Genomic DNA, 21,861 nt, shown 5'->3' with positions numbered 1-21,861 from the left:
GTATTCCCTTATTATCGCTTTGATGTGGGAAAGCTAAATGTAGCCCGTTTCATTCCTGATACTAACCATTTGGATCATGAGACTCTAGATCCTATTTCATCTTTCTGTTTTAGCTGGCTTCTGTTGACATCTGCATGCAGGGGGCTCCCCGCCTCCCCCCCCCCCCCCCCCCCCCCCCCCGCCGTTCTGATTCCCTGCACGGTTTACACTAAGATCATGGGAGGTGTTATTTATAATCTGACAGGAATGAACATCCAAGCTCCCCATGTGGTCTTCTCTAACATTACTTCTTGGGGAGTTTGGGATGTCTTATTGTATCCTTTTGAGTACAGAAGTCTGGGCTAACCGCTGGACCTTGACTGGCATCGGTGCTGTTGAAGCCATAGTCATGTCCATGAGGCTTAGCTCACGTTGAGCAATTATTGTCTGAAAGTTTTCTGTCTTTTCTTGTCCCCCTCCTTTTTTTCTGGCTTAAGAGGACACTGTAAGGACAAAGTCTCAATTCTTTAAGAAAGCCTATGAGGTTTAATAGAGTTGGGACCCTGGCCGTGTCTCACCTCACTTTCTCTCTCTTGCTCATTATTTTGTCCTGGTCCCTCATCCTCTCAGTTCTTCACAGACTCTCTTCTCTCCCACATCCAACCCCTAAGCATCTCTCTCCTCCATGGGAAAAGCCAGTTCTTCTGGCTAATACCTATTCACTCCTTATTTGCCAGTCTAAAGGATCTTTCCTCAGGGATGCCTTCCCTAGCTATCAAAATTAGATTAGGGCCATATTATAATAATTTGTGTTGGCCTGTACTCTCTTCCATAGTAGAGTTGGGGGTGTTCCATCAACCATCTGTTACCTTCTGCAGTATAAGCTTTGGGATGGCAGGGTCCTCATTCTCTCTCTCTCTCTCTCAACTGCTATTATTTCCAACGTCTTGCACTGTCTCTGGCATGTCATGGTCAATCATTAAATATTTATTAATCACATTATTAACCACATTATTTTGTGTGTGTGCATAAACATAAAAATTACTCTTGGAAAGTTAAAAATACTATCCTAGGATTTGTAAAAATTCATTATTTATTCAGCAAGTGTTTATTTGGTACCTTATGTGTCAGGCACAATCCACCTACATGGTGCCCCTCCCCCGATAATGACAAGATTATAAAATTGAAGATTACATGGTAAGAGTTATAAAAGTGATCAAGAAAAAAAGCTATCTCTGTCCTTTTAAGTCTTGAATCTTAAAGACTTAAATATATTATATATATTATATAATGTATCTGATATATATATATGGATTTATATATATTTTAATGTATATGAGTTTATATATGACTTAGGAAATGTGATAGGAAAAGTATGAATACAGTAATAAGAACATCACTGTGAAAGGCTGTCTGTCTGGTCAGGGAATCAAGGAGAAAACTATCTTAGCCAAAATATTCAACAAATACAAAAGTTCTAGTTTTATTTTGCTGTATATGTGTTTTTATTTGTTATAGCTTTCAAAGAAGTCTATAACCATAAAAGCATTAGTTTCCCTACTCGGGGCATCGTTTAAGGCACGCACATTATCCGTGGAGATGTTTACTAAGCTTGAGACCATTATGTAAACCTAAAATATCAACTTCCTCATGGGAAATATAACTTTTATAAGAAACAGAATGCTTGTGCAAGACCATTTTGTTTATTTGGCCCAAACTCAAACCAAACAATTGCTCAGTCAAAACATAATTAAATAAGGGAAAATAGATAAATACAAGTATAATGGCATCAAGCTAACAATTTCACTTCACAAAAGAAATATTCTCATTAATGGGTTACTGTATTCAAAGACTACTGATTGCAACCCTTTGCTCCCTTGCATCTTCACTAAATACTTTGTTATCATTTAGCTAAGGCTTCCTTTTATAGGACATAGAGAAATGGGTACTGCCACCTGCCCTATGGCACTTCTTCCTTATTATCACATTTCATACCTTTGTACGTTTACATTTTATGAAGTATTTTAAATTTAACTTTCAGTAGAAAGTAGTTTCCCATTATATCTGAATATTTCAGATATTTTTGACTCTGGATTTCAGTTCAGGTCATGATCTCAGGGTCCTGGGGTCGAGCTCTGTGTTGGGCTCCCTGCTCAGTGGGGAGTCTGCTTCTTACTCCCCTCTGCTCTTCTTTCCTGCTCATGCTCACTCTCTCTCTCCCTCTCAAATAAATAAAATCCCTAAAAAGCAATCAATTATTCAATCAATCTTTAAAAAAATAAAAGTAATTTGTCATATGGGTCAGAAAAGAAAGAAGTATTGTTTGATTATGAGGAGGGACACGGTTTTTAATCTTTTCAAGTATTTCCCTATTTTCTACTTGTATCCTGCCTATGATATTCAAAATATCTGCCCTGTTGTTGCACATATCTGCCCCTCCCCTGATAATGACAAGATTATAAAATTGAAGATTATAGGAATTATGTCTTCAAGTGCTTGTGAAACATTTGTAAGGACTTGTTGATGTGACTGTGTATTAAGACTATTGATATATCCTTAACTGGATGGTTAGGGAAACAGGGAACAGGATGGATCTTCCTTCTGAGAAAAGGAACATATTTTACCTAAATTATGTTCTTTATTCCTGGAAATGCAGGCTTTTCGTGGGCAGCTAAGAAAGTGTTTTTCTCCCTTGAGTCTAATTCTTCCTTTCTTTCTGGGTTGCATTACTGACTGTCCTCCCCTCCATTGGAAGATGGTCACACAAAAATTAGTGTCCTGATAGAGGGAAGAGACTTTGATGGGAAGGGAAAGGGCAAGACAAAGGAAAGAACTGATGTCACTTGAAGCTCATTTGCATTTGATTCCTAACTGAATTCCACCTGCTTCCCCTCTCAGATTTAGAAATTTTGACAAACACTTGGTGATGTGGGCAATTCTGATTTCATACATGCTGTTCAATCTTCTATCCATTTAGTACGCCTTCTTTCTTAATCATAGCTGACAACATAACTCCCCTGGTTAGTATTCTTACATGGTTTTCCATTATCCTTGGGGTAAATAACCCTGATGCATTTCACCAGGACATCTAATCTTTTCAACTAATGCCTCATCCTTTCCTTTCCAACCATGCAAACATGTTTTTAAAGTTTTCTTATTTACTCTCACTCTCAATTTTTGTACATGATTTTCCTCCTGTCTGATAAAAATGTCCTCTTATCTCTTCTCTTGGATTACTCACATTCTGTCCTTTCTGGTCTTAATCTAAAAATTACTGCAGGGGCTATAAGTCTCTAGGAAATCTACCTGTGTATTGCCACAGAACTCCATTCACGGCTTCACAGATTGAGTAGTAGCTGCTGACTAATAAGTCCATCTCACTAGATTTTAAACTTCATGAAGATAGGAATTGTGTCTTAATCAACATTCTATACCTAGGGCCTAGAAAAGTGTGCATAGATGGTTCAATAATTACTGTATATCTCAGTGGCACTTTCTATTTAGGGAAAATTACAATTTTGAGTTTTTATAATTTATTCATACAATTAGTTGTATCCCAAACAGCTTTACAAACAAAAGCAAAAACATAGAAAATACACTCAAAAACACTACTGTCTGAGGTATTTAGTCTGAGATAGCAGAGCTGTCCTGATGGTGTATATGACTATTGCAACATCTTTTTCTACTCCTAAAAGTATTTTATGTGAGCAAAATCAGGTAATAAAATTCATGATAGACAGACTGTAAATGCCAAAATTTCAAAAGTTCAGAAGGGAGAGATGAGTCTTATGTGTGAGGAACAAGATTGAGAGGGACCAGGAGGAAGATTGCTGCTGTAACCTGAAACCAGCGCCATTCAAGGAGCAAGCATAGAGAGAGAGACCAGAGGCAGAGGCAGGCCTCTCCAGATTCGCAGGTGGCAGGTTTGATAAACAAGGGAACTTACTAAGGAGGCTTGCTTGGGGCAGCTGCAAGATGAGTGGGTTTCTGCACCTGCTTGTCAAGTTAAGAGTTTACAGAGGCCTTAACTAGGTTCAGTAATGTACCTGGTCCAGAGAGCCTCAATGCTACACTTTTATCTCCAGGATGTATCTTTGGAGCAGCATCTGGGTGTGGGGAAGGCCTGCGGAACACATACATACTACAAGACAAGTGGAGGAAGGGCTTCCATTTGCTCAGGTTCAGCTTATGAGTAAACTGGTGCTCACACCTTCTTGATGACCTCCTCTATCAGGTACAGTTAGAAATGATATACATTTGACCCCACCTGGAGACTTTTGAATATATGGACTAAAGACTTGTCTACCCAGCTCTTTGCAGAGCCAAGTAATAGAGACAAAGCCATAGAGGAAAGACTTTCCTTATTAGCGTGGTCACTAATACCAGCATTTGTTTAAGGGAACACTGCCTGAAACTACAGCAGTAGACCTCATGCACCATGTACCCTTCATCCTGATACTCATAGGCATGGCCTTTACTTAGATGGTGCTCGCTGTGGTACACTTCCTTTGTTTATAATGGAAGCCCTTTTGACAAAGGCGTGCACGCGCGTGTGTGTGTGTGTGTGTGTGTGTACCTCATGAAACCTTTTTATTTTTTTTGGTTTATAAAATGTAGTTTTATGTTACTCTGCTGTTACATAGGGAACATTTTCACAAGGCTTTTTTGGGACTACAGTCAATGATTAGCAACACACGATAGTGGTCCAACTCTACATGACAATCACTAGACAAACTGGACACCCTCTCACATGTGTACACATCTGCATGGAAAAGTACTAACGTTTGGATTTGAAGCTTGAAGCTCATTTGCAAATGAGCAAATTTGCAATTTGCAATTCAACCTTGGATTTGTGTACTTTATTTCCCCTTTCTAGTGTAGTAAGAAATGACATGCACTTTAATTTGCCAAAAGCAATGCTTGTATTCTGGCAGCAACATGCTACTTCTATTACATAGTAAAGTGAATACCAGGAGGTATTCACAAAGGCAGGAGGTGTAAGTGAATTTTTATTGGGAAGGGAAGTTGTCAACTCAAACAGCAGCAAATGAAGAATGAGTAAGGAAACTTCCTATTGTCACAGATACACAAGACCTCCATCATGTATGATACGGGAGGCATTTCAATTTGTGACCCCCAGCGCAGAAATGCCAAACGCTTTTCCACTCAATCTAATACTTCTGGATTCCTACCATAAAGGAATACATTAAGAGCATGAAAAGTTGCTTACTGAAAGGAAACCCCCGAAGAAGAGTAGGGGAGGGAATGTAGAAATTAAGAAGTTATATGGAACACTTTTAAATTGTAATAACTACATTTTCATATCTTCACAGTAATACAAAACACAGTCACTTGCAGAACTGGTTCAGATTACTTAAATACCAGATACATTTTTAGTCCTCTACATAAGTGGAAGTTACTTATGTTTATATGAAATGAAGCTATTAATACTTTTCTACAGCAGTAACTGCACACCAGGAAGGCCAAGACAAACACAAATCAAGGAATGGAGTTTTCCCAAAGCTGTGGTGTGAAAAGACTATAAACAGTTGATTCCATACACACGAATGGGTTTCTTTGCTATAGGAAATCCAAATGGAATAAAGAATGGAGATGAGTAAAAAGGTTTCTCGAGAGGAAGAAGGATGGCCACCCTGTATGCATTTAGTTTTCTGCCCCTTCTGCTGCATCACATTCTTCTCCTGCACTGTCTGATGTCCGTGTTAGGTTGTCTCTAAGCAACTGCATGATGAGGGTGCTGTCTTTGTATGAATCTTCATTCAGTGTACCAAGTTCTGCAATGGCCTCATCAAAAGCTGTTTTGGCCAGAGTGCAGACAAGCTCTGGGTTATTAAGGATCTCGTAGAAAATACAGAAAAGTTAAGAGCCAGCCCCAGGCGGATGGGGTGTGTGGGTTGCATCTCTTTTTTGCTTATATCAAAAGCCTCTTGGTAAGCTCCTTGGGAATTATCTATCGTTTGTTTTCGATCATCACCCCTCGCAACTTCAGCAAGGTACCGAAAATAATCTCCCTTCATTTTCAGATAGAAGACCTTACTCTCGGGATCCCTGGGTGGCGCAGCGGTTTGGCGTCTGCCTTTGGCCCAGGGCGCGGTCCTGGAGACCCGGGATCGAATCCCACATCGGGCTCCCGGTGCATGGAGCCTGCTTCTCCCTCTGCCTGTGTCTCTGCATGTCTCTCTCTCTCTCTCTGTGACTATCATAAACAAATAAAAATTAAAAAAATAAAATCTTAAAAAAAAGAAGACCTTACTCTCTGGATTAGTTGCGTTGGCTATCAAATACTTATCCAACAATTCCAGCGTCGTGGTGCAGATGGACCTCAGCTCGGACTCCACTTTCTCCCGACAGTCCTTAATCAGCTGCAACTTCTTGTCCGAGGTGTCGGTTTTCTGCTCGATGCTCGAGCTGACCCGCCAGGCGGACCTGCGGCCCCCGACCACGTTCTTGTAGGCCACGGAGAGCAGGCTGCGCTCCTCGTTGGACAGCTCGGCGCCCTGCTCCGGCCCGGCCATCACGCAGGTGGCCCTGTCGTCGTAGCGCTCGGCCTGCTCGGCCTGCTCGGCCAGCTTCGCCTTCTGGATCAGCTCCGTCTTCTCCATGGGGGCGCGGGGAGGAGAGCGAGGGCGAGCACCGACGGCCTGCGGGTCTCATGAAACCATTCTGATTGCCAAATCGCAAGCAAGAATGCTGGTACAGATCAAAGGAAAGCCTCCCAAGGCTCAATACTGGATTCAACGTTTTTTTCCTCTAATTTTTGACATTCATGATCTATGTACAGGCATTTATTTAACTGCTAGGGCAGTAGACAGATGGCCTAGCTCATTGACCTTGACCTTGTCACTGAAATAGAAATAAATTGTGCTCTTTGGTAATTAGAAAAAAAAAAAGTTATGAAATAGTAAAACACAAATTCTACTTATACATTACAGTTGGATTGATTATTAATGGTTACAGAGTTGAGGTGCAACAGTCAGTATATGCAGTATATGTATTTTGTCGTTGGTTTCAAATCAGGATATCCAGAGAAGATTTGCAACAGGACAAGAGCTACAGTGTGGTGTCTTCCTCAAGTCTCTTATTCAAGACGCCTGGGTAGCTCAGCAGTTGAATGTCTGCCTTTGGCTCAGTCCCACATTGGGCTTCCTACATGGAGCCTGCTTCTCCCTCTGCCTATGTCTCTGCCTTTCTCTCTCTGTCTCTCATGAATAAATAAATCTTTAATAGAAAAAAGTCTCTTATTCAACCTCTTCTTTCCGTTGTGCACTTCCAGAGCTTTGCCTGTCCCCACATGCCAGCCACAACTGAGCTTCTAAATCTCTTCCCCTGACCAATCTTTAGTTTCTCAAAAGGGCTATGGTAACTTTTTATATAAAAATATTTGTATTAGGGGCAGCCCGGGTGGCTCAGTGGCTTAATGCTGCCTTCAGCCCAGGGCCTGATCCTGGAGACCTGGGATCGAGTCCTGTGTCGGGCTCCCTGCATGGAGGCTGCTTCTCCCTCTGCCTGTGTCTCTGCCTCTCTCTCTCTCTCTCTGTCTCTCATGAATAAATAAATAAAATCTTTAAAAAATATATTTATATTATTTTTAAAAATTTTATTTGCGATAAACCCATTGTAGAATACCTGCAAAATAGACTAAAGAAGAGAGAAAATATAATATTAGTAATGTCTGTCAGTCTTTCCTTCTGTATAACCATATTTTGTCATGATACCATTCTTTGCCATATTTTTTAAAACAAATGTTATGAAATTTATCATGATTTTTAATGGTTACATAATGTTCCAACTTAGGGATTTATCATAATTTGTGTAAGAATTTCCCTATTATTAGACTTTTATATTGATTACAATTCTTTAATAAAGAAGAGGTATTACATTCATAAATCCTTGTGACTTGGAGATTTTCAAAGTAATCCAATAATTCAATTGCTGTCCAATAAATGCAATTACTGTTTCAGACTGTATATTTTAAGCCACTTTATACATTTTGTAAATGCCTTATCTTAAATTTATTCATAGTAGTTACTGCTATCATTTATATACAAGATTGCCCAAGTCACAACATCCTTCCTTTAAGAAAAAATATTTTGTTTATTTATTAGCAGAAGAGTGAGAGAGAGCATATGAATGGCAGAGGGGCAGAGGGCAGAGGGAGAGGGAGAAGCTGACTCTCCACTGAGCAGGGAGCTGATGTGAGGCTCGATCCCAGGATCCTGGGATCGGGACTTGAGCTGAAAGCAGACACTTAATTGATTGAACTCCCCAGACTCCCCCATATCCTTCCTTATAAAAGCTGCACACATGTGTTGTGATGAGCACTGTGTCATCTATGGAATTGTTGAATCACTATATTGTACTCCTGAAACTAATGTTACACTGTATGTTAACTAATTGGAATTTACATAAAACTTTGAAAAAAATTAAAAAAAAAGAAAGGGGAAAAATAAGTAAAATGAACAAATTAAGTAATTTAGGGCCGGGGGAAGGACAACTCCCTTTTCTAATTTTTGTTCAAGAATTTCTCCTACATGGTGTGCAATGATAACACTTAATCATTTATTTAATGTATGCTTATTCTTTCATTTTCTGTATTCTCCAATTTGCTGAGAACCTACTTAGAAAAACATTTTACATGAATTATGCATGTTGAAAAAGCCATTTCAAATAATGTGCATGAAATATGCATGATGTAGGAAAAAATTAAATAGTAAGATTTCTAAAAATCCCACATTGTTTTTGGGAGAAACAATAAACTCTGCACATATTTTGAAAATAAAGGAAAAATATGAAACAAATAAAAAAGCTGTACATAAATTTAATTGCTTAATGAATGTGAAGAGCACTCCCTAGGTATTTGTGATTTTTATTAATTTATATTTTTCCTCTGGCTTTTCTGTTTATATCTTACAACCAGATTTCAACTGGAGGTTTATTTATTTCAATTAATTAATAATTAATTAAATTAGGTATTTTAAAAATTGGCTAATTAATTAAATGAGATATTTTTATAGTAATGCTATTGTGTGTTCTGTTATTTACTGCTAGTGAGGTGTCATCTTCTCCCTTCTACGGACTCTGAGTATCAGGGGTTGAAAGCCTGGGAACTGTATTTCCCAGAATCCCTCACAACATGTTATTGGGTTTGAAATAGCAATGTGAAACATTCACAAAAAATTTGTGAGATGGAGCAGAAAGAAAAACTACTGTTGCTTCTGCTGCAGTATCGTAATAGGCACATCCACCAGGCTACAGGTAGGCAGGATGACCAAAGGCATATGAACATCCTTGTACCAATTGCCCACTTGAGTTCTATAGACAACTGATATTATAGAGTGTGGTATCTGGTGCTCTCTAAACTTCCTGATTTCTGAAACCTTGTCAGCCCTGACTCTGACACCCCCAGTGCCTCAAATGCCTCATACTATACTGCCTTGCTTATATTAAATCTTATGTTTATATTACCCTATATAAATCCTACTGACATACTAATATTTTCCTCAAATGATCCCTATTTTATTTTTTACCTTTTTAGTTTTCAGAATCTCAAGAAAGTTTTGTTTTTACATATGTAAAAACTTAGCACATCTTTTTTTATTAAACCTTCATTGTTTAAAAAATTCTCAAAAATACAAGATTGTTGCACACAAAGTGCAAACATAATTTTTTGAGCTGAAGCATTTGAGATAAACAGCTAAACTGATGTCTCCTTTGAACTGAACACAAGAGTACTTCCTGTAAGCAAGGGTATTATTCTAATGTCCTTATGCACAATACAACCAGCGATACGTGTCCTTGTGTCAACCAAAGTCAGCAAAAGAACATTGATACTTCATACATGCAATTCTTAGACTTCATATAACTTTCACCAGTTGTCCCACTGAAGCCCTTTATCGCATACAATTCCACTCCCGAATCACACGCTGCATTTGGTTAGCTTCTCTCTATTCAACTAAAATCTGAACACTACCTGAATCTTTCTTCGACTCTTAGGTTTTTAATACTTTTGAGGATTGGAAGACATTTATTCTGTAGACTGCTCCTCAATTTGGGTTTCCCTAATAGTTCCTATGATCAGGTTGTCATCTTTGGCAGGGATATCACAAAACTATTGATGTGTTCTGTATATATTCATCTTTATATTGCACAGAAGATGGCATATGATTTCAATTTGTTTTACTACTTGTGGTAATAACTTTGATCACTTGATAAAGGTATTGACCAGCCTTCTGCAAAGTGTCTCTATGGTCTTTTGTACACCACCTTGATGTCTAGAATAAGAAATTGTGTAGGTTTCATCATTTGTGCTTTCTCTTTCCAAGGGCCAGGATCAGCCATTTCTCCAAAGAGTTCTGGCTCACTTAGTAATGACATTCAGAAGGAAAAAATCTGGAAACTATATTTGCTTATTACCATGAAGGTGTAGTTTTTCCCAGACCTCTTATATGACAGAGCTGGGCTACATCTATATCTATATCCATCTATCAATATCATTTATCCATTAAAAACCACATGTTCACCTAATCTTCAATTCAGTCACCATAGGATCCATGCTACTTTTTTCCCTTTCTATAATTTTCTCTTTCTTCTCCAACAATGTGAAATCTGCCCTTCATTAGCCTGAATACATTTATTTAATTGACCAGTTCAGATGTTATTAACTAATCCTGTTGCTATATCAACACAATCCTTAGCCTACTCCAGTGCAGATGCCCTATGTGGTGCCACAGCTCTCCATTTGGTTGCCTTCCTCATTTTGGCTGCATGTCAACACCACATATCAAGGCACCCACCGTGCCCCCTTAACCATGCTTAGCCTGTGACACCCCATGCTGTCCCACCACTGTCACGCTCATATATGGAAACTTTACTGACCCCACTTGGACTCTAACATCCTACATTCAACTCCCCTTCGGCACTCCCCTCCTCACTTTGGGGCTTCACAACCCATCAACACTCTACTTATGCTCTGACATGCCTTACTAGAGTGCCAAAGCATGGCACCTCCCACCAGAGAGACACACTTTGTTAACAACCACTGATTTTTGTTTTTAGACTAAGTTAAAAATGCCTTACTCAGTGAAGCATTTACAATCCCTGCCTGCCTTTTAATTGGAGCATTTAAGTAATTTATATTTAGAAATATTAATGATAGAATTTAAATATACTATCTTACTGTCTCTTTCCTGTATGTTCTATTTTTTAAGTTTATTTTTTCCTTCTGCCTTCTTTTGGATTATTGGATTATTCTATATGTTTTCTTTTATCACCTTTGTTGGTTTATTAGCTATAACTTCTTGTGTTATTGTACTTGTCAATTTAATGTTTATACCATATATCTTTACTTGATCATATTTTATCTTCAACTGATATTAGACATTTCCTCTATGGTAGGGCACTTGATGGGATGAGCACTTGGGTGTTATACTATATGTTGGCAAAACAAACTTCAATAAAAAAAATAATAAGCTGGTCAACTCAATCCTGGAAGCCAGTTTATTTACAAAGACTCCATCATCATGAGAAAACATTTATGAAAATCTTAGTATGAAGCTCAGAAGCTCCAGGTATGACAAACATAACTATGATGCTAAAGCAACTCTAGTCTCTTCCATAAAGTGAGTAAGATGTACATTTGGCAGAGCATATTGAAACAGCGATCTTCAGATTTCAGTATGGCCCTACATGTTTTGAAATAAGCAGGGGCAGAATGAGCTATAGAGTTTTTTTTAAATTTATTTTTTATTGGTGTTCAATTTACCAACATACAGAATAACCCCCAGTGCCCGTCACCCATTCACTCCCACCCCCCGCCCTCCTCCCCTTCTACCACCCCTAGTTCGTTTCCCAGAGTTAGCAGTCTTTACGTTCTATCTCCCTTTCTGATATTTCCCACACATTTCTTCTCCCTTCCTTCTATTCCCTTTCACTATTATTTATATTCCCCAAATGAATGAGAACATATGTTTGTCCTTCTCCGATTGACTTACTTCACTCAGCATAATACCCTCCAGTTCCATCCATGTTGAAGCAAATGGTGGGTATTTGTCATTTCTAATAGCTGAGTAATATTCCATTGTATACATAGACCACATCTTCTTTATCCATTCATCTTTCGATGGACACCGAGGCTCCTTCCACAGTTTGGCTATTGTGGCCATTGCTGCTATAAACATCCGGGTGCAGGTGTCTCGGCGTTTCACTGCATCTGTATCTTTGGGGTAAATCCCCAACAGTGCAATTGCTGGGTCATAGGGCAGGTCTATTTTTAACTCTTTGAGGAACCTCCACACAGTTTTCCAGAGTGGCTGCACCAGTTCACATTCCCACCAACAGTGCAAGAGGGTTCCCTTTTCTCCACATCCTCTCCAACATTTGTGTGAGCTATAGAGTTTTTAAGAGTACATTGAGTGACAGATGGCAATCATATCAAGTGATCTGAACAAAGCCCTTCACATAGGTGGACTATTGATGCTATTACCAACCCATATGGCTCCCTGTTTCATTAGGACTGTGTGAGTCTCTAGAGGAGGGCAAGGCGGCTTTTCCCACCTTGCCCTATTCATAGCTTGTTATTGGCCTGTGTTCTACTACAGCTTGTGGGAGAACCACCTACCATCAGTAAATGTTTTTGTCTGTAAGAAGATTGCCGTTCTGTTCATGTTAGCATCAGCAGAGGGAACTTCATATTAAAAAAATCTACATCAAAAATCTGTAGGATGAGTCTCATTAGAAAACTGAATTGTACAGAGACTTAGGTCAAAATCATTTTCATAAATCATTTATGAGCTTTAAGGTTAATAATGTGTTTTCAGAGATACAGTATGTAAAGAACCCACCAACATGACATAGATCATGAACAAAGAGCAGAAAAAGGTCTTAAGACTAAACTGGAGAAGACAGTAGGAAAATATTTACCCTAAAGGAAAGGGTTCAAAATAAAGTAAATTTACAGGATGTTGGGCTGACTGAGAGACAGGGGGACCCAAAATAGCTGATCTTCCCCCCAAAGCAGCCATGGCCACCACATCTTCTCCAGTAAATCAAAGCCTAGACGGGAAACGAAAACTTTCCATCCAGCAGGACTTTCCAGCCAGGGACCACCCCCCATCGTCTGTACTATCCCCACCCCCAGCCTCACCTAGGGACACGGGGTTCCCTTGCCTAATTTGGCAAGGGACCCACCTGGATCCAGACCTGGAACCAATAAGGCCTAAAACCCCCCACACCCCCCAACCCCGGCGCGACTTCCCTGACTCGGGCCACCTCTCCGGGTCATGGAACCTCACCTGGGAGCACCCCCCATTAAAGTACTCTCGAACCTACTGCCTGGCTCTGCTGGTTTTTTTTTGTTTGTTTGTTTGTTTTTAATTTTTATTTCTCCGCTGTTCATTTTGGAAAAAACCTAACACAGGATGTTAAAAACATTACTCTTCAGCCACAGTGAGGCCTCTTGAAACTCCCAAACCTTTGCTTTCTTCTCTGTTAGTTTTTGCTCCCCCCTGGTCTGGAGAAGAAGTGGTTTGTAAGTCCTCCTGTGGAAGCTGACTCTGTTTACTTGCTCCTTCAGAGGATTCTTCTCATCATTTATTTATTTTAAAGATTTTATTTATTTATTCATGAGAGACACACAGAGAGAGGCAGAGACACAGGCGGAGGGAGAAGCAGGCTCCATGCAGAGAGCCTGACGCGGGACTCGATCCGGGGTCTCCAGGATCGTGCCCTGGGCTGAAGGCGGCGCTAAACCGCTGAACCACCCCCTCTTTAATTTTTTTTTTTTTTTTTTTTTTTTTTTTTTTTGATAGTCAGAGAGAGAGAGAGAGAGGCAGAGACATAGGCAGAGGGAGGAGCAGGCTCCATGCAGGGAGCCCGATGTGGGATTCGATCCCGGGTCTCCAGGATCGCGCCGGCCGGGCCAAAGGCAGGCGCTAAACCGCTGGGCCACCCAGGGATCCCCCGATTCTGCTCTTTAGATTGACCCCATTGTTCTGGCTTTCCCGGCATAGCTGGTGGGGGCGGGGTGGGGGTGGGGCGCACAGGTCAGACCCTGGTGTCCTGCTGGAGGCTGGAGTCCTGCTACCTCGGCCACCCATCTGACTGGGGTGACAGCAGGAGTGGCACCCCCCTTGCTGGTCTCTAGGTTAGATGTCCCCAGCACCGCCTGGCCTTTTGGGGCATTCCCAGAGGCAGCAGCATGTGGACACTTTCTGGCTGGAGTCGCTCCGTGAACTTACGCTCAGTATCTCTGGCAGCAGCTGAAAACTTGGTGTTGGTGGCAGTTGCTGACAGGGCAGAGGCCTGCAGGCTGGTGGCAGGATCGCGCAGGGTCTTCCCCTCAGAGGACCTGCTGTCACCACCGCTCCCTGGGGGACCGGCTACCTCAGTTCATTGCATGACTTGTGTTCTTCAAAACGTTTCTTTTTCTCTCTCCATACATTGATCTATTGATCGGTGGACTTCGTTTTCTGGAAACAAGCCTGGCAAAGCCTCTTAAAGGTAGAAGCAGTGCCTACAGGTCTTGCACTTGTTCCAGGTTTGGAAAACCTGTGTGTGCAGAGAGGCTTCCCTCAGAAGGCACCCTTGAACCCTCAGCACCATGTATTCCGCCTCTCCTCCCGCCCCCACCCCCACCCCCACCCCCACCCCAAGGAATCGGTGCTCAGGGCCTCCTCCCTAGGGTCTCCCCTCCACGCTACTGCGTGGGGTGAGTGCTGGACCCTGGTGGAACTGAGCCCCATCACCTGTGCGGATCCCTGAGGGCCCTGCTGGGAACTGGGGTTCCCGGAAGTCCTGCAGCACTCCCGGTGCTGCTTCCAAGTCCCAGCCACCCAGCCCCAGGTCACCCTCATCCCACGAGGACCCAGGATGTGCAGGTGTAACCTCCATCCTGACTCTCCTGCACTATTTCTGCCCAGTAGTTAGCTGGGTTTGCAAGGCTTTTAGCAGCGTGTGTGCCCTCAGGTTAGGAGGCCCAGACTCTGGCCAAGCCCTGCAGACGTGTAGGGAGGGAGCAGTGAGGCGGGCTGCATGCAGGGGCAGGGAGGGGGGAGGGGAGGGAGAGCATCCCAATACCTGAGAGCAAGACCTCAACTGAAACCAGTCCCACGCTTAATGAGGGAGCTCCAAGGCGCCCCTAAAGTTTTTAGTAATAAAGACGGTCTTTTCCACTTGCCAGTGCTTACCCTCCTTGCCCTGTGGCCATGCTCCCCAGGTCTCCCCCTGCAGGTGTGCTCATGAACCTTTGCTTGAGCTTCTGTGTGCGCAGGGAGGATTACACCTGCCTGTGCCAGAGATCTTTTCTAGCTTGGTTGAATTGTTCGTTTCACTACATTGAAGAGATTCCTCCTCTGTCTCTGGCTCACAGTTTTCTAACAAGAAGTCCTGTATCATTTTAGTCTTTTTTCTTCTAAATGTACTTATGCCTTTCTCTCTGTTTTTAAGAATTTCTCATCCTTGGTAAGCCGGTTGTTATAATATGACTTGATATCGTTTTTAAAATTTTTCCTTCTGCTTGAGGTTCACTGAGACTCTTAAATCTTTGTGCTTCTAGTTTTTATCATATTTGGGAAAAAGTTGACATCATTCTTTGAAAATTTACCTTTTGTCTCTCTGTTTCCTCCTCTTACGGCCCTCAGATTACACATACATCAGACTTTTAGAAATTGTCCCGTGGCTCACGGAATCTTTGTTAATGTTCTGTGTCTTGTTTTGGATGTCTCTATTACTCTATCCCTGATCTTTACTTCTGTAATGTTTAAGGTACTGTTAATACCATCCAGTTTATTTTTTACCTGAGGCATTGCTTTCAGCTCTGCAAATATGAATTTCAGCTCTTTCCACTTCTCTGCTTATTGTGTGCAATTTAGCTTCACATACGGAATAAACTTTAATAATTATGGTGATGTCTTTATCTATTAATTCTATTATCTGTATTTTTCTCAAGGCTAGTTCCAATTGACTGTCATCATGTATTTTTTATTTCTTTTCATGCCTGGTAATTCTGTACTGGATGCCAGCAACTACTTTTTTTTTATCTCCTTGGGTGCTGGGTATTTTGGTACTTCTCCATATATTCATGAACAGTTAATTCATATGAAAATTATTTGATCCTTTTGGACTGCTTTTTAAAGATTTTTTAAGCAGGAGCTCTGCTTTTACTCTTCAGTTAATTTTATTGCATTTACAGAGTAATCCCCATATTTCACTCTGTACCTGTATACCCAGGTACATTCTTGAATTACAAGAGTCTCCATTCTTGCTGTTGGAACAGGCACTACATTCCTGGGCCAGTGTGAGTTCTCCTCACTGCTCCCTCTAATTCTTTTGGAGGCTTTTCCCTTGGTCTCTGGTAGTCACCTTGCATGCATGAACTAATCAGTACTAAGCTGCACATCTCCAGATTTCTCTCCCTTTCTCTCTATCTCACCTGCCCTTTGCTCCTCTCTATCTGTAGCTGCCTCCTCTCTGGTCCTCTCCCCTCAAAGTCCAGATCCTTTTTCCTCCCTGTTTCACAGGGCTTTTTCTCCTTGGCTCAGGGTGAACACTAAACTCACCACTCAGATTTTTCAACATTGCACTCTATCCTGAGCTCACTCCCCAAAGAAAGAAGATTGGGGCTTTCTAGGATTCACCTAGTCCGTTTCTCCTCTCTCAGAAACATCTGTTCTTTATTACCTGCTATGTAATATCATGAAAACCGTTGTTTTGTATTTTTTCATGGTTCTTATTTTTGGTTGTTTTGGACAGAAGGGCAAATCCAATCCCTGTTGTTCCACATTGGCTAGATGTGGAAGTCATTTATGCTTAGTTTTATAACATGCCGAAAATCTTTTTATACCATGTCAATGTATATAGAATATACCTTAGCTGTATCAAGAACCAATGAAAACCCTTTTACAATATACTCAGATGTATTTTTAAATATTTTTATGTATTTTAAAAGTCATTTGGCATTTTCTAATCTAGATTTGAGAGAGATGACATTTGTTATGCAAATTACATATTTATCATAAATTCATAATTCAAATAACTACATAGTATTGTAAATTCTAAGTTTACAATACTTTTGAAGCAGTTCAATGGAAGCGGGAATGGAAAAGGTAGGAATGATAAAAATTGAAGCTTATTTTAAGAAGTTACACAGAACTGTGTTGGTGTAGTGACTGTCCTCATTTGGGTTTCCCTGATGTACAGGTTTAATCAAGAACTTTTGAGGAAAGAAATTTTTGAAAGTTGCTTACTCATCTTACTCCCTCATTTACTTTGTTTCTCTTAATAATTTGCCTTAATTCTCTTTCATTTTGAAATACATTTTGAGAACCCTACAAGAATATACCAGGTTGCCTATTTAAGTCTCATGTTCAAAGTTGGAATTGTCTCTGCATCCTAAGACAGGTGGTGCTGAGCCACACACCATAGTGATGTTTCTATTACTTTCATTTGAAGATGTGGTTTAAGTGAAGAACACGAAGAGATTTATTTTTTTACAGGTGGCATAGTGAGTGGCTAAGAGTGGAATCTTGGAGTCATGCTGCCTAAATTCAAATCTGGACTTTTTCATGCTAGCTTTGGAAACTCAGACCTGCTAATAATTCCTGTGTGCTTCAATTCTTCATCCACAAATTGTAGGTACCATTACGACTTATCTCATGGTGTTGTGCCCAAGATTGCATGCGAATCCGAGAAACCACCAACGAGCCTACACCGATGCAAACGAGGGTTTATTTCCAAGCCCGGGCGTGGGTCCAAGTGTACCCCACACAGCAGAGCAGGAACTCGGAGGGAGCCCGGGCTGAGACGCTTGGCAGCTTTCTAGGGGCCAGTGGCCAATGGGATTGCAACATACGCAGAAAGTTGCACAGTCATGTCGGTCCACACGCAGGTGGCCGATTGAATTACACCTTACCCTATAGTATCCACTTGAGCTGGCCTATTACTTTGGTCAGAATTGGCCCGCAGTTTTGGTGGGCACAAGGCAGGGTTACATTGTTATGAGCCGATTTCCCATTCGGATGTGCCCAGCGGTTGACTAGGGTGGGGCAGGGCCTTAAGCAAGAAGCAGGTCACGTGGGGGTGATACAGGAGGTGGCAGGTGTAGCACAAAATGGAGTTAGTCCTGCTCTGCTTGTCCAGGGGTAGGGGATTTTTGTTAAATTTCCTGGGTCCCACAATGGAATCATTGTGAATATTCATTGATTTGATACATGTACAGCTCTTAGAAAAGTACTTAAATAGCACGCAAAAATGTCTGGCTATTATCATTTTGTTAGCTACAAAATAGTTCATTTGTTTTAGAGAAACTTGGTAGTGCTTTAATGCTACCATGGTTATTTTAGTGCAGTCTGCCTACTATCTAATTATCATAGATCTTTATAGAGAAAGGTTATTACTATATTAACTACCCAACAGTGATCCCAAGGAGAGTTTGTGATTCAAGAGATGGAGCTAAGTTCTTTCCAAATAATTTGTGCTCTCATATGACCCTTTATGAGTTTGGGCAGTAATATCTATGGAATAGTATTAGCATAAGATGTCACCTAATAATCACAAAAAAATATTTTATTGAGACATTTTAAAAGAAGGAAATGCTTTATTTTGTTCTTAAATTTTATAGTGTTTCTTATTAAAAACAAGAAAGAAAAGATTGTATTTAAATCTTGCTTAAAACTATATAAAAAATGGTTTCTATGTAGTGTCTTGAGGTCAGACTAAAATGTTTAAAGGTCTACCATGCAGAAATGATGATGGTCAATGATCCTGCATCCTTTTAAGCTATTACAGTATTTCTGAAATGTCTCTCCAGAGTTCTTGAGTCCATAGCCAGGACCTGGAAAGAAACCTATTTCCTGTATATCCAACACTCACAAAAGAAAAACAAATAAATAAAATGTACAGTGAATAATTCTTTACTTTAGAGACCAGTTTCTCAAAATAAAAATTAATCAAAAAGAAAGAAACCATGAGTTAACACTTTCAAATACATGTTCTTAGGGAAACTAGAACACTAACTTATAAAACACATGATTTCAAAGGCTTACAGCTATCTAATACTATACAGGCACACTGGATAGCAATCATTTTTAAATTATAGGCTGAAGGTGGTCATATTTTTTTTAAAGATTTTATTTATTTATTCATGATAGAGAGAAGAGAGAAAGAGAGAGAGAGAGACAGGCAGAGGGAGAAACAGGCTCCATGCAGGGAGCCGGATGTGGGACTCGATCCTGGGACTCCAGGATCACGCCCTGAGCTGAAGGCAGATGCTCAACCGCTGAGCCACCCAAGTGTCCCAGTGATCATATTTTGGACAGCATAACATAGGAGCATGAAACTCAAATATAGCTGTATTTTAATGTGTTTTTCCTCACTCTTTATGAATGATTCATCAGTCTTTGACATTCTACCTAATCCCTAGTAGAATTTTCTGTTACAATGTTCCTGAATTTTACCATTCAGTAGATGTAGGTCTATTTTGATTAGTACTTTGTTTTCATGCATGAGCAGTATTATAGAACTGAATATATTTGGGGATTCCTTTCAGAAATTCTGATGGGAACTATATAGATTTTCACTTATGACACCTTGCAAGCCTCTAGATTTGTTAGCACGTTAAATCATAAAATAGATATCTTGGTTTGATGTTAATATCTATTAATTATCTTAGTGTGGCAAAAAACCTTTGTAAGGGTACAAGCAAAGGCATAATCAACAAAGGAAGACCCACTTAACTTTGCTTAAGAACATCAGAAAAGACTTCATCTCACAGATCACTGAAGGAAAGGGAGGCTTGCTTATGCATGTGTGCCTGTCTCCCACTTAGCGTGTGGGAGTCAACTTCCAGAGATGAGGCCTCAGGATTTCTCAGCTTTGTTTGCCATGCTATCAGCAGATACAAGTAATTTTCACTAAGTAAGTAGTTTCCTCAGACTCTTGGCTGTTTGGTCCTTAAACATTCCTGTTCTTTCCTTCTTTGAAGTATTCCAGTGGTGATATTCATAAACAGGTTATTGTCAGTTTATATAGGATGATAAATTTTTCTTTCATTTGTTTTGAAGACAGAAAGCTCATGTTTAAAATCATATGGGTATGTCTGAAGGTATTTGTAAGTTGGAAAATGTTGAATCATTTCCGTAGGACTGACTAGATGGAGTCAAGAGGGGAAGTTCAAATTACTGAATCTTAAATTCTGCCTTCTTAATTTCTGTTTCAATTTCTCAGAATTGGGGTGGCTTTTGAACACCACGTGCAGAGTAGACTCCCTATGTCTCCACGGGGATCACAGATTTGGTGACAGCTCCCTATCCCGCTGTACTTGGAGCAAACTTTCCAACAATGAACCTCCGGAAATGAGTGTTTCTGTCAGCCAGGAGAGCCCCTGCTGCCTGGCTGGAGAGAAGGGCAGGCTGAGCTCACAGATGGAGAACAGTGCTGTTTTGAGGTGTTTCATAGAGAGTTTATGTATCTGAGCCTGTGCATTGAAACTTGTCCTGCTTAGTAGCCCTGTTTCATTCTCAGAAGCATACACTCCTCCCATCTCCTCTTCACCTGGTTCTGAAAGTTTTACATGAGATGCTATATTTCCTGTGTTTGCAGAGGTTTTTAGTTTATCTGCTGTCTTGCAGAAAACATGTAAACGTGTTATTTGTTATCAGGATACGTTTGGGTGGCACTATTCTTTAAAGAATCTCCATATGATTAAGTGATTTGTTTCTAACAACAATGTGAAGAAAATAGTGTAACTACTCCAGTAGCTATTTAGTTACAGAATGTTTTAAAAATTGGGGTACCTAGGTGGCTCAGCGGTTGAGCATCTGCCTTCGGCCCAACGTGTGATCCTGGGGTCCTGGGATCGAGTCCCACATTGGGCTCCCTGCGAGAAGCCTGCTTCTCCCTCTGCCTGTGAAAGTTTTAAAAATCTGAATGAAGGTGTATGGTTTAGCAAATATGCAGTGGAAAGCTTCATCTGTGAGCAGCTCAGGGAGATCTGTTGGGGATGCCGTTTGAAGGGCATTATCTTGAGTTTTTGCTCCAAGATCTTTCTCCCACCAAATGGTCTTCTAGCTCTCCCTATAAAATTATGTTGTACACTCACCAGAGGTGAATTTTATATATGCAAATTATTTGCATTAAAGCTGTTAAAGCAAAACAAAACAAACAACTCTGGTCATTATGGCCTTGGGTGTTTTTTGTTTTTGCTCTCTCTCTCTCTCTCTCTTTTTAGTGATTGTGTTTGAGAAAGAGTAATTATTTTAGGGAACATAAATTGACAACTCACTCATTTTAAACTCTGATGGGCCTTGATGCTAAAGATGGGAGGAAAATGCTTATGGCAAGAGCTATTGTATAGATCCATTTGTGTTGTTTCCACTTTTTACCTGGGGCAGATCTTTCTCCACAAGGACACACTGCCTTCCAGTGTAAATTAGGTTCTCACACTGCAACATGCCACCTAGAGTGAAATTCTTGATTTATACCCATTTTGAGCAGCTGTGGCAGCTATTTTATTCAATATTAAGCTCCGCAGTCAATCATACATAATAAAAGTGAAGCCTACATAACTCATTGAGATACAGTGTGAGCCAGCTCCTTGTACACTGACAGAGCTTACAAACAACTAAATGGCTGTCATTTCTGAATGGCCCTACATCATAAAATTTATATTTTACTTTAATGTAAAGACAACCCAGATACTTTTAAATTTTTACAAAATTATAAGAACTGAGAATGGAGGGCCTTTTTTCAAAGTATCCAGTGTAAATGTGGAGGCATACAGATTTTGGGGAAAAAGAGCACATTTAAGAAAACTTTGGTATGACTTACATATTAGAAGGAAAATGATGAGGAGGATGGACAAACACGTAT

General features: G+C 40.4%; 1 protein-coding gene across 1 annotated transcript; it reads right to left on the bottom strand.

Annotated features, from left to right (window-relative positions):
• Window positions 1-5,643: 5,643 nt before the first annotated feature.
• On the bottom strand, window positions 5,644-6,602 carry LOC479459 (14-3-3 protein theta-like). Its single transcript, XM_038535519.1, is given in 3 exon segments — window positions 5,644-5,846; window positions 5,849-6,032; window positions 6,249-6,602. Coding segments are annotated over 3 exon segments (741 nt in total).
• Window positions 6,603-21,861: the final 15,259 nt, after the last annotated feature.

Source organism: Canis lupus, chromosome 5 (genome assembly GCF_011100685.1).
Source record: "Canis lupus familiaris isolate Mischka breed German Shepherd chromosome 5, alternate assembly UU_Cfam_GSD_1.0, whole genome shotgun sequence".
In the NCBI taxonomy this organism is placed as follows: Eukaryota; Metazoa; Chordata; class Mammalia; order Carnivora; family Canidae; genus Canis; species Canis lupus.
The sequence above is the reverse complement of the archived record's forward strand: the minus strand, read 5'-3'. Positions and strand labels throughout refer to the sequence as shown.